At 37.8% G+C, this 19,068-nt stretch overlaps 3 protein-coding genes across 5 annotated transcripts in view; 2 read left to right on the top strand and 1 right to left on the bottom strand.

Moving 5' to 3' along the window:
• The window catches only part of LOC103396180 (laminin subunit alpha-3), a 48,974-nt gene extending 42,782 nt beyond the window's left edge, over window positions 1–6,192 (bottom strand). For both annotated transcript variants that reach the window (XM_008334175.3, XM_008334177.3), the window contains exons 1-2: window positions 5,639–6,192; window positions 4,954–5,106 (exon numbers count right to left, since the gene is read on the bottom strand). In XM_008334175.3, coding sequence (XP_008332397.1) covers window positions 4,954–5,106; window positions 5,639–5,914 — 429 coding nt within the window. In that variant the 5' untranslated portion in view covers window positions 5,915–6,192. The remainder of the gene's footprint in view (window positions 1–4,953; window positions 5,107–5,638) is intronic.
• An 879-nt stretch (window positions 6,193–7,071) lies between these two features.
• Window positions 7,072–16,037, top strand: vps4b (vacuolar protein sorting 4 homolog B). 2 transcript variants are annotated; one of them, XM_008334172.3, is made up of 13 exons: window positions 7,072–7,228; window positions 8,617–8,728; window positions 9,190–9,290; window positions 11,629–11,740; window positions 12,223–12,370; window positions 12,509–12,567; window positions 12,684–12,803; window positions 12,911–13,067; window positions 13,179–13,327; window positions 13,868–13,949; window positions 14,035–14,254; window positions 14,354–14,494; window positions 14,576–16,037. In XM_008334172.3, the coding sequence occupies exons 1-13, from the start codon at window positions 7,208–7,210 to the stop codon at window positions 14,675–14,677; spliced, it is 1,524 nt and encodes a 507-aa protein (XP_008332394.1). In that variant the 5' UTR covers window positions 7,072–7,207; the 3' UTR covers window positions 14,678–16,037. The 2 variants fall into 2 exon arrangements, with proteins under 2 accessions (XP_008332394.1, XP_008332395.1); XM_008334173.3 differs by lacking the exon at window positions 7,072–7,228 and having other exon boundaries at window positions 8,681–8,728; window positions 9,190–10,285.
• An 810-nt stretch (window positions 16,038–16,847) lies between these two features.
• Window positions 16,848–19,068, top strand: part of kdsr (3-ketodihydrosphingosine reductase) — a 7,000-nt gene continuing 4,779 nt past the window's right edge. The window contains exons 1-5 of the mRNA XM_008334171.3: window positions 16,848–17,283; window positions 18,399–18,488; window positions 18,647–18,703; window positions 18,823–18,888; window positions 18,973–19,068. Of these exons, the coding sequence (XP_008332393.1) occupies window positions 17,095–17,283; window positions 18,399–18,488; window positions 18,647–18,703; window positions 18,823–18,888; window positions 18,973–19,068 (498 nt within the window). The 5' untranslated portion in view covers window positions 16,848–17,094. The remainder of the gene's footprint in view (window positions 17,284–18,398; window positions 18,489–18,646; window positions 18,704–18,822; window positions 18,889–18,972) is intronic.

The raw sequence follows: 19,068 nt of genomic DNA, 5'->3' as shown, positions 1-19,068 counted from the left end.
CTGCTGGGTTGGCATGGCGCCTCGGGCAGTCCGGCTAAAGACAGGTGCTTACATCACCTCCATCACCACTTTAGTAGGGGCATAGCTACAACCTCTCCAATCTCTAGGGTCAAACTGTGATGACTGTACTTTATGAGCAAGTCTTATTACCATGTCTGTGTTAACGAAGGATTTCAGAAGAACTAAAACAATGCACTTTTATCAGACATATGATCAGACAGTACGGCCCGAAGTGTATTTATTTGTGTTGGAACAGAAGATAACAGCTAATTTTCTTCAAACAGAACTCACAGATTCTTTTGAAAATTGCTTTTCACAGCTGCTCAACAGTCTGTGGTTGCTGTAAACTGATTCCCTCCTTGATAATCCTCCAGACATTTTTAATAGGAGACAGACATAAACCACAAGCAGGCCTGTCAAGTATACACACTTCATTTCAACGAAGCCACGCTTTTTGTAGTTTGTGATGAATTTGCACATCTCTTTCTCAAATTCAATGTAAAGCTATGGCTCAGTTACTGTCGCACATAGACAGATCACCAATGTCATGATCTACTTATGCATACTATTGCATCACAGTTGATGTATTTTGCACTGCCTGTTTTGATAGTATGAATGTTATTTACTTTTTACAAAAAAATGTAAATTAGACTATTTGCATTTTAAACCAGCTTACTTCAGTTAAGTGCTGATTTGCCACAGCAATTTCAAACAACCAAGTCCATACAATTGATAAATGGAGGTTCCACTGATCTGCCATAGAGCAGATTTTAATTTTTACTGCATTTTTAGGAAGAGCTCTAACATTTCTGTAAATAGTTTCATTACACAGGAGCTAAATATAAAATATAGCCCCCACACATTCACTTGGCAGCTGCAATGATGAAACACTACTATACAGACAGTCTCTATATCTACATTCTTATTCATGCATCATCCATCCAAGCATCATGCTTCTGAATATTTAGAGGCCTGATGTCCGGGGGGATGTTTTCAGACACTCAAAATGTGTCTGTGTGTGTGTTTCTATGTGTTTTCTGTCTAGGTATTTTCTCACCAATGAATTACACCACTCCTTCACTTCTATTTACCAAATGAAAAGAGAAGGCCAGGTCATTTTCCGCTGAGATTAAGAAGAACTAACCCTTTGTGAGAGTGTGCAAGCACCGAAAAGATGTCACACAATACTGCCTAGAAGGATTCTAACACAAAGGGGGGCGACGGCTGCTAGTAAAACATTCAACCCTACTTCAGTGAAGAGGGACCCCTCAGAGAGGGGATTAGGTTCCAGGGAAATGTCTTCAAAATTGAAGTTCTTGGGAGCGTTATCTGTCTGTGATTGCAAAACTGTTAACGGCAGCCAATGCCACACACACTAACCGGAAGCAGATCATTTATGTATTTCAGTTTTAGCATTCAAAGTCCAGAATGGTGCACATGTTGACAGCGCCAAAAAACATCCAGTACCCAACAGAAGTACCTGATGTGCTAACACGCCAATAAATCATGCATAACATGCAATTGGGGTCCATTTAAAGCCACAAAAACCACCGCTTTAAGCTCCATCATCAACACGACAAACACCTGTTACATACAGAAATAATACAGCCTTCACCTTCATAACAACCCATACTTCAGGACCACCAAACAAAATCAATTTTACAAGTACAAATTACAGAAGTGGAAAATAAAAAATGAAGCATTTAGGGTGTCATTTTTACACAAACCAATCAAATCAGCTCAGTCTCAGCAGATAGGAAACAAATAGCAATACGCCTTTGGCACGTTCGCCTATCTATACTGGGCTTACTCATGCTCCTAAAATACATTACCAGTGAAGAAGGAGTGGCTGACAAGCTGAATAATTGTATGAAGTTAACCAGTATGTGTTGCCTACTGTTTTCTATAAATAGTTTAGCAGAGGGCAACAATTCTCATAAAAAAGGCAGTAATTTGGTTACAGACAAAAAAGTTTAGCTAGGGAGAAAAAGGAATTAAAATGTCATATTTTTATACAGCTTAACTAATCAATTAACAGATAGGAATAAGCTATAACATTATATGATGAAAACATTGCATATGATCTCCTACAAATGTTTACGTCTGCAATTTTGGGCCAATTACTTAGAAAGAATACAAGAGGATTGTATAGGTCCTGCAAGAGCAAGGGAGCGAGACGGTGTCAGCTCAGGTCATGGTGGTAGACGCAGAGGTCACAATGACAAAGAGAAGCTTGTCGACTCACATTGGTCTGTTTTGGACAAGATGGCTTATCCTTAAGGACTGAAATGACGGATAATATGTGGCACTAACAATAAACAGCTTAAAAGAAAATAAGACAGGGTTTTGTTGCAACAACATGGCTCACAGGAAGTGTTTGATGGAGTGTTTATTTGCAGTTATGCTACCATCTGTTAGTCTATCTATCCATCTATTATTTCCAGATTAGTTAATAATGACCTCAGTCTTTAACAGCATATTCAGTTAGTATGGTCAGGAGCCTTCACAAACACTGTCTGATGTAAAAGTGGAGGGATTTCACCATATATGTCAAACAAGCAGTGGAAAACCTGGCTCTGCATTGTGCAATAAGCTGGTCAGTGTTTTTTCGACCAGTACAGTCTATTTATATTTACATGCATGCAATTAGCAGACGCTTTTATCCAAAGTGACTTACTATTCACTAATCACTTAGCAGACGCTTTTATCCAAAGCGACTTACTATTGCACAAGTGCACACTTGGATATTTGGAGTGTTCCACCACTAAAGAAAAAAATCTTGGCCCCAAACAATACTGTCAGGATTTGCTAAAGGTTGCAACAAATTTGTAGTATTTACACCCATCCCAACACCCTGTGATTCCACTAGTGTCTTTATAATATCACTGGACGTAGCATGACTCAGCAGTGTGCAGTCTAAACAGGGAAGGGGGCAGAACAAGGGTGTATCAGGGACACAGGTCCTAGATAATATATTTATTAGGGCAAAAAATATTATTTTTTGATTAATTAGAGTTAATTATGATTGATCATGGTAAATAATAAAAAGACATGGACTAGGTCCTGATTTTTGTCCTCTGTAGCCTTCATATACTATGTAAATGTTATGGTTAGGAAGTAGGAAAAAAAATGAAAAAACACACAAAGCCTATTGAATTAAGTCTTCCATTGTGGTGGATTGACTTCAGGATATCAGCACTATGTGAAAATCACAGCTCAGTTCAATCAGATTAGTCTACTTCAACTGAGGTTGACATTATTTTCTCCTCTTTACAGAAAACAGGAACTCACTCCTTCAAAAAACCCTCTCTCTTTGAATCAGAGCATTTGAACGTAAACATCAGCTGTGCCATTATCTAACATATCGGCTGAGCGCTACAGAGAACATCAGAGCAGACACCTGCATTGGTCTTGAAAGAAACCACAAAAACCATTCAGCAGAGTTTTGCCCACATGTCACTGAACACTTCATTTATGCTGAGGATTTTGGAAAACAAAACAATGCAACACTCCAACAATCTGATTACAACGTCTAGGACATTACCATAGCACAATTTCCTGGGTCATGTACATGAGTACAGTTTAGATTACGTCTGAAGAAGAAGCTTGAATGAAACACTCTCTATGAGCCATATTGTAGTATGTTTTCTGCAGACATAGGCTGATAATAAATTATTCATATTGTATGTTTATTTTTTTGCCAGGAATGATTGCAAAATCAAGTGTGTTTTTGCAATAAAATCTGACTTTGGTGGTGTGATGATACCAGATGTTGAGAAGCTTTTGTAAATGTGTTCTCAATACCAGATCACAAATCTGTCCCTGGCATGCATGTTTTTTTTTAACCATTGTTTTCATTCTATTCCTAACACAGGTCCATATTTCTTCCCAGAACTGGTTAACAAGAATTGAGTGTACAACAGCCATAAATGCTACAGTGGCAGGTGAGCATTGTTTACAGTCTTTGTGGTTGCATTAGATGGCATCAGTAGAAAAATGCGTATGACAGGTGTGAGTGTGTGTGTGTGTCTGTGTGTGTGCGCACATGCAACGGGGAACAGCACGATGTGTGGCTGTTTGTCAGATGTCTAGCTGCACTCTTTATAGCACTCCATAATGCAATAATACTATTTTCCCTGCTCCCACATAAACTGAGCATTACCACGTATTAGAGACAGACTTCCCTGCAGACTCTACATGTGTCCATCCTCCTAAAGCTCGCTCTATATTTAGCCACGTAGGATCACTCGCTCAGCTCAGCCTGTCTAAAAACAGAGTTAGAAAAGCCCGCACCCATTGTCTGACACAGTGCCCACAGGGAGCCATAAATGCAACATGTGTACAGAGAAGCTCATTTCTCGCACACTCATCTGCTACAAAACAAGTCAAAGCAATGAGTACTGCAGAAGAGTCCCAGGCCTCCACCTGCACTCCCACCTGTGACTGGGCATCCATTGGGTGCCTTACCCTGACAATGAATTCCTTCCTTTTCCTCACTGCAGATATTTGAAGTACAGTTTTGTTTTTTTTAGTGGGCTGCATGCCAGGCTCTTTCAGGCGACATGGGTCGTGATGGAAGCATATTAACTAGACAAAGGCACATGACTCCTACATGATTCCTGGCAAACATCCACAGCACAGACATTATTAACAATATCACCACACTGAGCTGCTGAAGTTCAAACTAAAACTGAATCATGTAACACCTTTGTTATATCTAGATATCTAGATATTTAATTTTGGGAGGATGGCGGGTGATTAAAGAAGATGGTCCTTATAATCCATCATGAGTTAGCACACCTCACAGTAGCAGAGTAAGGAGCAGGGCAGAAAACATTTTCCCTTTCCAGCACACATATATTTGACTGTCAACACACAGCAGTCATTATAACACACAGCAGGTTGCAGCAGGTAAACAGTTGTTCAAAGCAAATTGTGGTATTTTAAGCTTACCTGCCCCAGGTCTAGGGTTACATTCACTTCATTGTACCCCGGCCCTCTGGAAAGAGGAGGGCTCTGCCACCACCGCTCTGTCCCATCAATGGCATTGGTCACTGGGTGGGCTTTGTTTTGATCAATGGAGTTGCAGTAATCACAGAACTGACCCTGAGTTGGGGGGGGGGGTCAAACAGTAGCATTAGGTCACACAGAAGTCACCAAATTGCAGTGACAGAAGTATGGGCATTGCAACCACAAGCAAATAAAAGCACGGGCATGTCATTGTAAAACTACTGCTCTTACACAAGAGCAGCGGTCTTACATCAGCATGACTGCTGAGAGAAAAGAAAACCCACAGAGAAGGCACTGAAAGGCCATTTCCTTACTTAATACTTGGCACACAACAGTGGAGTCACACTGCTCCAGTGGTACATAACTATTGTTATCCACAAAATAAAGATGGTGGCGTTAAAGCAGACACATAATACAATAAATTAAATGTGGCGTTAAAGCAGACACATAATACAGACACATCTCATTGATGATGAGAATAATAATATAATAATAATAATAATAGTGATGATGTTATATAACTCCATGGTATCTACAGGTGAACAGATAATATATTTTGCTGCTAAGTGCAGGCAATTTTACGCACAGACAAATCTCTTTAAAAATCACTCCTTCTTGACATTCTTACCCGTATGTTTTGACTAGTTAGTCCAACGTTCGGTCCTCCGACGAGCTTACAGTACAAATCATATCTGGGTCTATCAGCCTCATCCTGGCCGCAGGTTGCTGTGGCAGAGATCGTGGAGCCCTGAGCGAGATTAAAATATGGAGGACTCAAACTGTAACCTGTGAATCCATGTGCGGTCCCTTGTCCATTTGCATCCCTTAAAAGTACTGCAGTCAAAGAAAAGAGTACAGCGAGGAGATGAGTTCCTCTCATCCCCCCTCTTGCCATGTTCCACATTGGAGACCCCTGTAGATGCTGAGTGCAGGTCTTATCATTTACAGAGCTCCATGAAGCGCAAAACGCGCCTCATGCGCCAGGCGAGTTCTGCCGTTCCGTGGAACAGCGTGAAAGTCATACAAAGTTTTAAGATCGTCTTCGGTGCTGCTGTTGGACGTGTGTGCTCTCGGTTCGCCGCATGTTAACGCAAAACAACTCTTCCGTCTTTTTCGCTTCCCACCAGTATGGGCGCCCTCGTCTGTGCAGCTCTCAGGTGTCAGGCTCTCGTTCAACTGAGCTCGACGTTAACAAGCAGAGACCAAAGGTCTCCAGTACAAGTTTACTGAGTGTATGAACACACCTCCTCTGCGACTGTAACACTGAAGTCATAATAATAATAATAATAATAATAATAATAATAAAATATGGCATGACGTCAATTTGAATATTTTTTATTATTTTTCGTAAAATGTATTTTTTTCATTGGTAGTTTAAATATACACAAGCCAACATTTGAGATTCGACAAATTCGACAAAAAATAGGAAGATGTTATACTAAAATATACTAATGTTAACTCATGACGTTCAATGATATATTATCAAATGACAAACCTGCTGAATTATTTCCTTTAAGGCAAGAGCATCAACCACTTTTCATCTTGTGACTGATTCACTCATCAGGGCATTGTAAACTTGTTTTTTAGTCGTATATTGCCAAAAAACAATTATTATTATTATTATTAAATTATTGAGACCAAATTTCACAGAGTGCACATTTAAGGAAAAAGATGCACAGTTTTAAGCCTGTTTTAGTACGACTATAGCAACCTCTAGTGGAATAAGCGGATCCTACACGTTTCACTGGATTAACATAGCCTCATAAATAACGAGACCTCCGACACAGCGACAACTCTAAACATCTGTGTTCGGTTTTTAACATCTGTATTTTGTATTTTGTTTGATTTCCACTCTCCGTGCTTGGGGATATTTACGATATCCATATTAATCAAATTAAAAGTAATTTTGAAAGCCGTGAAAGTTATTTTCCTATGTAGGTCAGAAATATTGGATTGTCATGACAACGGAGTAAAACAAAACTTGACAGCGATATGACTCAGTAGCAGCAGTCTTTTCCACTGGCTCTACTTCCATTACCGTTCCTAAAACTGGGCAGACTGCATTTTCAGCGCATGTCAGCGCCAGAGAGGGAGTGACGAGCAAACAGGAACTAGTTGAACCTAAATAAACGAAAGGAAGCTGGATTGAGTGCGACACAGGTTAAATTAGTGTTTGTACGTTTTGTCATTTGTACTTATGGAACCAACAAATCTACAGGTTAGTGGAATAACTTTGACTGAAGCCGTAGATCCTTCTGTTTGTGTGTTAGGGAGTGGAGTGTCAGACTGTAGATGCGGTAACAGGGGGAAAGTACGCTCACCGTGCAGCCTATTTAACACAACGCACAGTGTGTGTATGTTTTGGGAAATGTGTTATTATGACTGGGTAAAGGTTTAGTACACATGCTCTGTACACGTGTATAACCTTTTTTTTCGGTTGTCATAAGTTTGTTTTCTTTCATTTTGCCGTTCCTGGTGCACAAAGAAGTGGCGCTTTGGCCCAGAGGCAATGTCTCTGTCATTGGTGTGGAACCCCAGGGCTAGTTCGAATCCCGGTTAGGGCAGTTGGTACCTTCTGGTGGACTCACCACCCGCAGGAAGGTTTAGGGGGGTTGGTACGGTGCAATGTGATTTGGGTGGCGACTGCTGCCCCCGCGACCCGGTAACGGATAAGCGGATGAAAATGGATGGATGGTGCACAAAGAGCCTGGCATACGTATCTAAAGTGGCAATTATACTGTATACTATTCTTTTTAAAGTCAATTAAGGGATAGACTGCATAATAACAACATTTCTGTCCAGTCATGTCAACCGTTTCCTTCTGTGCAAGCGTTGATTGTCGTTTTTCGATTGTTATCGCAGTTTACATAATTGTGACTATATGTAAATAATTCGTAGTTTACTGTCTATTTGTCATTAATTAGTAGTTTATATGCTGTGTCTTGATAAACATTAGTTTGTTTTAATCATTGCAAGTCAATATAAAAAACATTCTGCTGCAGAATGTTTAAATGCAGTGGTACATTTATTTTTATACTATTATTATGGCTGTAACATATGTCGTTATATGCTAAATCAAATTTTTGCTAAATTAATGTGAAAAGCAGGTGGGTAGTGTATGTTAAAGCCACAAGGACTAGTCTAATTAAATGTGCAACGTTTTTTAGGGTAGATGATTAATTTGATATTCTATTCTGTTTGACAGCCGTTGTATGTCAACAGGAACCCAGACGAATAGTGTAGTAATTAATGTTTAAATACTTTAATGTAATGAGGGAGAGGTTTTGTAATAATTTCGGGCCAACCTTGAACTAGTAATGCCATTGATTCTGCCAATAATGGAGAGCTCTCAGTAAGTATTCCGATTACACAGTAAATCTTATAACATAGTGAGAAGATAAATGATGCTGTCAGTCTTTAATTGGCTTTGAAAAGCATATACCTTAATACAATTTCCTATGTAAATATAACCTGGACTTCATGTCATGATGCAAATCCCATTTTGGAATGTTCTCGTCTTTACTGTGGATATTTTGTATTATTATTACTATTATTTGTTTGTGTGTTATGATTATAAAAGCCCTACTTTTTTACATTTTCCTCCAGAAAGCCATTGCTGTAGCACAGAAGGCCTCGGAGGAAGATCAAGCTGGGAAATATGAGGACGCCATCGTCTCCTACCAACACGCTGTCAAGTATTTTTTACACATTTTGAAACGTGAGTAAAAATCTGATCTTATTGATTTTTTTTTCCTTCTTGTTCCAGGTTCCATTAATATGAATGTGCTTCCTGTGAAATTTTGATTTCCTTATTTAAAAAACTGTCAGGGACAGTAATCACTCCATATTTTAGAGTTTTAGAGAAATTATGCTAAGCTATGCTAATATTTACAACATACTGTATCATAAATAACAATAGTTATTTTTGGTCAAGACAGGTTTGTTGTGTACAGGAAACTGGGTTTTAATGTTTTTGTATCACTCATTACTTAAAGGGTAAGTAAACAGCAACCACACAGTAAAACTGCTAATATTTAGGTAAATATTTTTTTGATTAGACAATTACAGATCACATCCTTTGTCTGATTTGTGTGTCTAAGACTTACTCCAATATCCTGACAACATTTTAGTTTTGAAAAAAACCCAAACTGATGTAATGTTTTTTTGTTCTGTCACTAGGTGAACCCCAGGGTAAAGATGGAAACCAGAGGATCAGGGACAGATGTAAAGAGTACCTGGACAGAGTCGACGAAATACAGTATTACCTAGACAATAAAAAGGTTATTTACTATACAACCATTTAGAACTACCCTTAGAACAGTTTCCAGGGAAATCACTGCAGGAAGTTTACTGGGCGTTAGAATTATGTGCTGTTTTTAGTATCTTACATGTAGCCCTTGTCAGGGTGTCAGGTACAGTAAGAGACAAAGTATACAGCCAATGATAAACCACAAACCAAAAACCACCTGACAAAACATCATTAAACATAGTATAGTGACTAAGTGACTGGGTGAGTATAAAGTAAATAAACAAATTATACTAAAATGGCAACAAGAATAGACACTAAATTATGACAACTGTCCAGGGCATACTGTAACCTCACCCAATGGGATGGGCTATTAAATAATGAAATAGCAGTCTCAAAATTAACTGTGTGGAATTTAGCATTATGATGTAGTGAAGTTACACCATCTTGTTAAATATTTAGTATGCGTACTAGGACTAGATGTTTCTGTCCCCGATAATCAATACCCATTATTTTTTTACTTAGGATTTCTCCTAAGAAAAAGTTGGGGGTGTCCTTTTGGGGTGGTGGTCCAGCAGTGTTATGCTTTCAGGTTGTTTAAAATATTTCTAAGGACCAAAAATGCATAATGAGTGTAAAAAAAAGAAGGAAAAGTGTATATATATTATTTGATCTAACATAACTGAACTATCTAAGCGTTATGTAAATATTACACACAAAAACATCTTTTGTGAACGATTTGCATGACTCGGACATGACGCAGTCCGTTTTGGAGTGTACGTCTTGACGTCACTACATTTCGTGTACGCTGGTGTCGACTTTTCAATGCGGAAGTTCCCTCCCTGATTCGACGGGGTAGCGATCCAGGAATTGAAAACAACATTGAAAAACTTAATTTAACAGTTAACACTGTAGTTCTAAGTCTAAGCTATAACGAGGAAAAAGGCAAATCGTTTTCCCGTGGAGGTTTGATATTTGTTAAGATTATTGCAAAGCGTGGTCTTCCTTATGGCTACCAATAATTTACAGGTAAGTTAAAAGACCTAGAACCCAAAGCTAAAATAACGCGTAACACTATAGCAGAAAGTTGTCCACAACTAGAAATAAACAACCTGTTTAACGTATGTTTACTTAATGTGAAGGTTAATGTATTATAAAATGTATCCGCACGGGGCGGTGGATGTTTTAAAATGTATCAATCTACTAGCTTACTTTTAGCATGTTAGCTAACAAAGCTAACCTGACATGAGTTCGTCTTTAACTTCTTAAACATGTGTTCTTCAAAGCATATTTCGTTTCGCTTGTAATAATCTTTCACGATAACACAAATACATGAGGTTGTGTGACGATGGCAAATGTGTGACGATGGTTACATTTACTAACGTGAACAAAAACAGTAATTCCATATGCGTTGCAAACTGACTTGTTTCGCTGGCTTATGAAAAGCAAGTGATATCTGAAACACAGGTATCACTGTAACATATTCGGAGATGCTTATGGTCCATGCCGTCAGTTCAGTGAGCAAAAGGGGGTGAAATTATGTGCTTTCAAACTGATGTCAAACAGTCCATCGTCGGTGTGTACTGTGACGTCACTAAACCAGAACAGGTGGAGCATTTAATTTGTTATTACATAATGATATAAATGACCTTCGTTGTGACTTGAAAAGAGATATTTCTCCAATAAGTTCCACACATGTATCAGTTTTACAATTTACGTAGTCTGTTTTGTTTATAACTAATAAGCACATTATAATTTGGCATGTTTCCATGCTGTTTTTTAAACTTAGTAAATGCACTATAACATTAATTACGAACAAGTTAGATATTTTCATGATACGTTGTTTTATGTTTGCTATTGAAAAGCCATTCTCCAAGATAGAAATGACAATCATCATCACAACCCTAGTTTTAATTATAACATAGACACAATTCAACTGTCTTGTCGTGTTGATTCGAGTATTAAACAGTAAATTAAACTAATGTCAATAACTTTTTAAGTTTGATCTTAGGTTTTTCCGTAGTTAGACTCTGGTGCATTCATGATAGTTAGCTAAACAGCCTAAATAACTATTAATTACTTTCGAAGTATAGTTAACATTTGACATCCTGATATGTTTTTATGAACTAATGTTTGTTTTTGTTTTTTTTTTTTGTCTTGAAGGAGCAGAGAAACATACATAATACACCTAAATATTCATATTTAAAAGTCAGGATTAGCTAAACAATTTTTGCAAAACAATTTCTGAACTATCTTTATTAACTGTTGACTGATATCGTAGTTAACTGCAAAAACCATTGTTTGACTTGATGATGCAAATGTGGCCTAATGTGACAAATGTAGCTAAATATTTTTTTCTGTGTCTGCTTTAGAAAGCCATTGATTTAGCCAGTAAGGCTGCTCAGGAGGATAAAGCTCAGAACTTCGAGGTTGCGCTGAGGCTGTACCGGGATGCTGTTGGTTATTTCCTCCATGTGGTTAAATGTAGGTAGATAAGACACTGGTATTACACATGATGATGCTGATGTAGGAAATGTAGTTTCCCCCGAATAACAGTGTACAACATGAACTTTAAAGATACAAAAGCTTGAGGTTGTTTCCAAGAGAAACATTGACAGCGTTGTCATTAAAGGTAGTGTTGGTACAGAAACTAATGACGTGTAAATACTGTTTATTCTTGCTCAGATTTTTTTCTGTCTTCAGTAAATCCATCAAGTTTGATTTGTAAATCTGCATGAAGATTGCATATTTTTTAATTTGAACCAATACTGCAAAAATATTATTTATAACTTGCAATATACAGTTATAAATACTGCTTGATCTTACATCGTTTGCAGATGTAAAATCAGCAAATGAACACTGGCTCAAAACCACTTACATTTTCACTTCTCTCCGTGTAATTTGCCAAAAATTATAAATCCATTCATATTTTTGAGTCCTTATTTAACTCTCTTTATTTCCTGCAGATGAAGCCCAGGGTGATAAAGCAAAACAGAGTATCCGCGCAAAATGTAATGAATACCTGGAGAGAGCAGAGAAGCTGAAGGAGTATTTGAAGAAGAAAGAGAATGCTCCTGCTAAGCCTGTCAAAGAATCAGGTTCTGACGACAAAGGGTGTGTTTTTCTGGGTGGGGCATTGGGTTAATTCATGCTAATGTCATGCCATTCAAGGCTAAAAAAAATAACATTGCCCTTCAGTGTCAAGGCACTAAACTAATGATGTTAAGTTATAATCATTCTGTGTGTTTATAGAAATGACAGTGATGAAGGAGATGATCCAGAAAAGAAGAAATTCCAAAATCAACTCTCAGGTTTGACAGTTGATTCTAATGCAGTTTTTATATTTTTTATATATGTGACCAATTATCGGTTAATTCTATCACAATAGAATTGTTAGACAATGCACTAATGCAGTATGCTTTTTCAGGTGCAATTGTCATGGAGAAACCGAACATCAAATGGAATGATGTTGCTGGACTAGAAGGAGCCAAAGAGGCTCTGAAAGAAGCTGTTATTCTTCCAATCAAATTCCCTCACCTTTTCACAGGTATTTACTGTTACACAGGAAGTTGTTGTTCCATTGTTGTCGATAGGTGCCTGTGATACCATACCTCTGCACACTTGCTGTAAATTTCCCCTCTGCTTGGATCTTAGGAAAGAGAACTCCATGGCGAGGGATTTTGCTTTTTGGACCCCCAGGTACAGGAAAGTCCTATCTGGCAAAAGCTGTTGCTACAGAAGCAAACAATTCCACATTTTTCTCCATCTCTTCGTCTGACCTTGTCTCCAAATGGCTAGGAGAGAGTGAAAAGTGAGTTATTTCATCAGAAATCTTAATGAAAAACAGGTTAACCATCAAAGTTACTTGCGTCTAATGCAACTATATTTTCTGTTAATGAAATGCTTTGATTATTCTTCCTAGATTAGTGAAAAATCTTTTTAGCCTCGCAAGGGAACACAAGCCTTCCATTATCTTCATCGACGAGATCGACTCACTCTGTGGTTCCAGAAGTGAAAATGAGAGTGAAGCTGCTCGTCGTATCAAAACTGAATTCCTAGTTCAGATGCAGGGTGAGTCTTGCAAACAACGTGCATTTTCTTTTGAAAACTTCTCTCTGAGTTGTGAAAAATATTTTTAGATTTAAGATCTAGATTTATTTTAGTGTGCAGGTAAACATGAATGCCGGTTAATGTGATGTCAGTTTATATAGAATATGTAAGTGCAAATTTTATTTATCAAAAAGTTTGTTACTACAAACTTGTATTATTTTAGGTCACACAGTTTACAGCTATTAAACTGTGAAACCCAATGCTGCCATGACTTATTGTTGTCATTAAATATGGTGTTAAAGCAGAAAGGTCAATAAAAATATTTCTCCTCAAGAAGATGTAAGACTAAAATATAATGCACACATTGTCATAATTACTATAATTTCTGTCCATAATAAATGTAGTCATCAGTATTTGCTGTTGCAGCTTATGTTTACACTACAGGTTTAATTCTCCACCTTGCTACATATTTATTATGGTAGTCCTTATCATATGGGCTTAAAAGCAGGGCTGGAATTATTATTATTATTATTAATATGTGCACAATGAATTGTTTTGCAGGTGTGGGGAATGATAATGAGGGCGTGCTAGTACTTGGTGCAACAAACATCCCATGGACACTCGACTCGGCCATTAGAAGAAGGTAAATGTTGTTCATCAGCCTCATTTGACATGGTCCTGTTTCCCCATCTTCTTTAGCTTACTGTACATCACTTGTAACATTTCAGATTTGAGAAAAGGATCTACATCCCTCTGCCTGAGGAACATGCGCGTTCATTCATGTTCAAGCTCCACCTTGGATCCACTCCAAACAGTCTTTCTGAGTCCGATTTTATTACGTTGGGCAAGAAGACAGACGGCTACTCAGGAGCAGATGTTAGTGTCATTGTCAGAGATGCTTTAATGCAACCAGTTCGAAAGGTCCAGTCAGCAACACACTTCAAGCGGGTATGTAAAGAAACATTATAAGGAGACATTACAGTTTGTTCATGTCTCAATATATATTATTTTCAAATAGCTTCAATCTGCTTTATATTTGTTTTAAAGGTACGAGGTCCATCCAGGGATGACCCCAAGGTTATTATGAACGATCTTTTAACTCCTTGCTCCCCCGGCGATCCTAGTGCAGTTGAAATGTCATGGATGGAGGTCCCTGGAGACAAGCTATTGGAACCTATAGTATGCATGGTCAGTAAATTGAAAATTGTGATTCAAATTTATAACTGCTGGTGTTTGTGTACTAATGTACTGCACTGTTTTCTTCTTCAGTCTGACATGCTAAGGTCTCTGTCCAACACAAAGCCAACAGTCAACGAACAAGATCTGGAAAAACTGAAAAAATTCACAGATGACTTTGGGCAGGAGGGCTAGAAGTAGGATTCCGCCAAGTCGAACCAAAGCAAAGAGAAAAATTCTAATTGTGTCTCTATACTGTCCGTGTCCCTCCTCTCTCGCTCACTCTCTCCTTCTGTCTCTGTCTGTCTCTCTCCCCTGGTCATTTACCCCACCTGATTAATAATATCTGAAACGGGCAAGACCTCTGTGCTGCCAGTCTGATAATTTCACTCTAGTTAAAAGACCTCCATTTATTTGACATCCACCACTGTCCCAAAGATGATAAAAATCACTCACCGTCTAGATTGAAAATCAATTTTACTAAAAGAATTTCAAAGGGCTTGATGAGATATGTATTAAAAAAGTTTCAAGTATTGATGAGTTGAACAATGTACAGATTATAGACAACTGCCTAGATTAAAATGCCAGTTAAGACCAGGAATTCAAGTGAATCAAACTGAGTACAGACTAAACATTTGCATCTTAAATCGTTAGTCTGACATAACACTGGTAAATAGATATGCTTTATGCTATATTCTCTACGTATTGAAAAACAAGCATTAATTTGTAACAGACTTTGTGGAATATATGCAGTTACTCTTGTACAGGGATTTGACACAGGGAGGCATGAGTTGACAGATACTCAGGATAAAAGCAGCATTATCTCCTGTGTCAGTGTTTGATTGTCGAACATGTTTCCAAATAAATGACAAATATATTTGTTAAATCCAATGTCATTTGATGGTTTCACCAGTTGTGCTGTATCAGAACTACTTCATCATTTCTATTTTGTCAGAGATTTTTAGCTCGTAACTTTGTCAAATGGTTCATGTGTTTTCCCTGTCGATGACCCTTGCCGTTTTTTCTTTATAAACACTGCATAGTGTGCTAACATAGGAAAGTCATGCAGGATTTTTTGGTTAAATAAAATTGTGGAAAATCATCAACTCGCAAACTCTAAAATGAAAATGCATTTGCAAGCATGTGTATCCAGAAGAGACTGTCTGCACCATGTGCCTTCCAGAATTGCTGCATTTTTTTTTTTAGTTTTTTTTTTCTCCTTTGTTTTATAAGCGCATACAAGTGCTTTGTCACTACAATAAAAACATGTAGAATACTTGCACATTAATGTAAGCTCTTTTAGAGATTGCACTCTTTAGCTTTTAAGGTGTGCACAGTTTGAGTTTGATGGAAAACAAACATTTTATCTTACTGTAAATGTCTATACATATATCCAACTTTGGCCTTTTATTTTATGAAAAGTCCAAAAGATGCATGTTTTTTGTTTTGTAAATAAACATAATAGCAATGTAAAAAAGAAGGATGTTTCCTTTTTTGTAAGCAAATTGTGTGCTTTAGAAACTAACATGGGTTTTGAAATAAAGAGTTCACAGTGTTGTTTTTACAGTTATATATAATATAATAATGCCACACATGGTACAAGGATACCGTTTTCCACATTCTAATCATTTCATGGTTACCACAGTGTTTTACTACCATCATTATTATATATCTTTCTATTATGTCCACTTAACTTTTCCTGTTTTTTTCTTTACCTCTTGAAAGGCTTCCTCTAACTTTGCAAAAGTTAAATTTTCACCTCTATCCTTTATACACCTAACATGCTGTACGAGTAGTAAAGTTTATTTATGTAGCATGAAGTTAAAAAACACACGTATACTTTAGTGTAATTAAAAATGTAAAACTCAGAAACCAATGTTACCATTTAAAACGTGTTGAGGCATGCTGCTTAAATTGATTTCAACAGAATTAAATTAAATGCTTATTTAAAAATTACATAAAATGCTAATTTATTTATTATTTATTTTTTCATGTGGAACTAAACAATACATTATATTTGTTAAGCATTGTCGGCAAGTGTAGTATAATATGTTCAATGATACGTGAAAATACTGTTCCGGACAACTGCATTACAAAGTTTTCCTGCATTTCCATATATTCCTCATTTCTTTTTATTCATTATTCAAAAACATAAATACTAGCACATTGAAAAAAGGTTTACAAGGTAAATATTAGTGTCGAAAGTTGTGGAGTGTGTTCAAAAAAGGATGTGGCGAATGAGGAAGTAGAACGTTGCATTATGGTTGTTGTTGTTTTTACAGCACAGCATGGGGTTTAAACAACATCACGAGTTTCCTTGACAGGACTACAAATACCAACAATCAACAAAACGTTTGTTAACGCAGGGCAGTTGGGTTTGTTTTGGTTTATGCAAACTGCGTTTTCTGACCAGGGTCCAAGGTTCAGCATTACAACCTGACCGTCCTCGTCTTTGACTCACAGTCACGCTCTCCGTCAGCAACTCCTCTCTGGTGTTATACCCCTCTGTTCCTCCTCTCCCGGGGCCGCTCCCCGCCTCGTAGCCACCTTATCTGACAGTAGAAGCTGGCCTGCTAGTTAGCATACAGGCTAAACACCGCCAGGTTTCCCTCATGTCCTCTGAGGAAAGCTTGATCTTCGCGATCACAGACTGGCTCTTCGTCAATTCCTGGTGGCTGCTTCTGCCGTTCGTCATGCTGCTCGTAGTCGCTGCATTCATCGTTGCCTTTGTGTTGCTGTTGTATATGATATCGCCTCTAATCAGCCCCAAGCCTCTAAAACTGAACGGGGCCCACGTCGTGGTAAGTGATCCCGGAGAGAGGTGATGATTCTCCAGGGGAGTGTCAGGCTGCAGTGAATGTCAGCTAACTATTGAAGCGTTGGAGCAACAGTTATTTGCAACTTTAGACAAATGTTATTTGTTTTTGTTAGCATGCAACTAGATAACGAACCCATAGTTTAAAAAAAAAAGAGTTATTTCTCTTGAGTGTTTTTGGAGAATCTTTTTAAAGCAATCTCATGGCTAGGATTCTTATCCCGTCCAGTTTCCACCTATATTTACTAATGTGTGAATGCGACAATTACAATCAAATATATCACACGTGGATTCATCACAGTCCCACTGACCTTCATTGTTGAATTGTTTGACCAATATTTACTGTAGCTTTTGCACCTTGTTGATGATGAGTGTTCACTCAAAACGATTAGTCAAATGTTAGTTGCACTTGATTTTCTAATTTTAAGCCATCATTTCACTCTGTTGTCTCAGGTGCTCTCTTTTATCGTTGAAATGCTTTTCCAAGAGTCTCAAAAATAAGCCTTTAAAAATGAATAAGATAATGAATTTCAACTGAAATTGCTAGGGGGTTTTACTGTAATCTGATCCACAAATAAGAATAAAGAGTTGAGAAAAAATAGTTGAAAGCCTTCTGCAAATAGGTAGTAATGTATTAGCTTAATGTGGTAGCTTTTAATCTTTAGTGGTATATGCCTGCTGGGCCTAACGATGCAGTTCTTAACTGATTGTTGCAGGAAGACAACTTTCACTGTTTACACGTGACAGTAGTAAAGCTACTGTCACGTGTAAACAGTGGCCCATGAGTAAATAGCAACACAAACACACACAGGACTCTATACTGTTTTGGAGCCAGTGCAAGTTGCAATAATGTTTCTGTCAGTCTTTTTGTAAAATGTATATAAATAATAAAACAAACATTTAACAGGTTATAATTTTAAAAAATACTGTTGACTATATGTGAATGTGTAACCAACACTGTGTTGTGTTTATTATATAATTAACTGATTCTTGACAAAACAACAGTACTGCACTTCTTCAGTTCCTGTTGCCCCACCCGAAGGGTAGTTAGGTCCTTTGTGCTGATGATGTATGCTTCCCTCATCTTTTGAAAATTTGCAGGTCACAGGAGGCTCGAGCGGAATTGGCAAATCCATTGCTGTTGAGTGCTACAGGCAAGGAGCGTTCATCACCCTGGTGGCACGAGATGAAGTGAGCATGACAACATGTTTATTAATCATTTCACTTTGCCTACTTGACTAGTCATAATCCCTTTACATAAACCATTCCTGTGAAACATGAAACACTCTTCTGGTGAACTCCATGTTTGCAGTTCTTCTATGAATGACCCTTTTTTTTTTTTCTTACAGGCTAAATTACTTCAAGCTAAGAAAGAGGTGGAGAAGTTTGCAATTAATGATAAGCAGGTTGGATTTTTTTAAAATTCCAATTCAATTAAATATTAAGACAATTACTGTGTAGGATTAAAGAGCTATTATTTGTTTGCACTGGATCATATGAGTGACATAACAGTTTCTGTGTTCAGGTGGTGCTGTGCATATCAGTAGATGTGGCCAGTGATTATAGTCAGGTGGAAAGTGTGATAAAACAGGTGACCTTCTCTACCCCATAACACTGGAGCAGCTCTCAAACCTTTACAATGCCTTTGCCTAAGTGATGTTTTCCCCTCGTGCAGGCTCAAGAGAAGCTGGGTCCAGTTGATATGCTTGTAAACTGTGCTGGGATGTCCATCTCTGGGAAGTTTGAGGAAGTCCCAGTGGATCATTTTAAA

This window comes from Cynoglossus semilaevis, chromosome 20 (assembly GCF_000523025.1).
Source record: "Cynoglossus semilaevis isolate Cse_v1.0 chromosome 20, Cse_v1.0, whole genome shotgun sequence".
Lineage (NCBI taxonomy): Eukaryota > Metazoa > Chordata > Actinopteri > Pleuronectiformes > Cynoglossidae > Cynoglossus > Cynoglossus semilaevis.
This window is presented reverse-complemented; position numbering and strand designations above follow the sequence as displayed.

Coding starts and splice junctions, on each gene's coding strand:
- vps4b (XM_008334172.3), top strand. CDS start 7,208: ATGGAACCAACAAATCTACAG. Junction 7,229..8,616: donor TGGAACCAACAAATCTACAG/GTTAGTGGAATA, acceptor ATTTTCCTCCAG/AAAGCCATTGCTGTAGCACA. Junction 13,950..14,034: donor GACTCGGCCATTAGAAGAAG/GTAAATGTTGTT, acceptor GTAACATTTCAG/ATTTGAGAAAAGGATCTACA.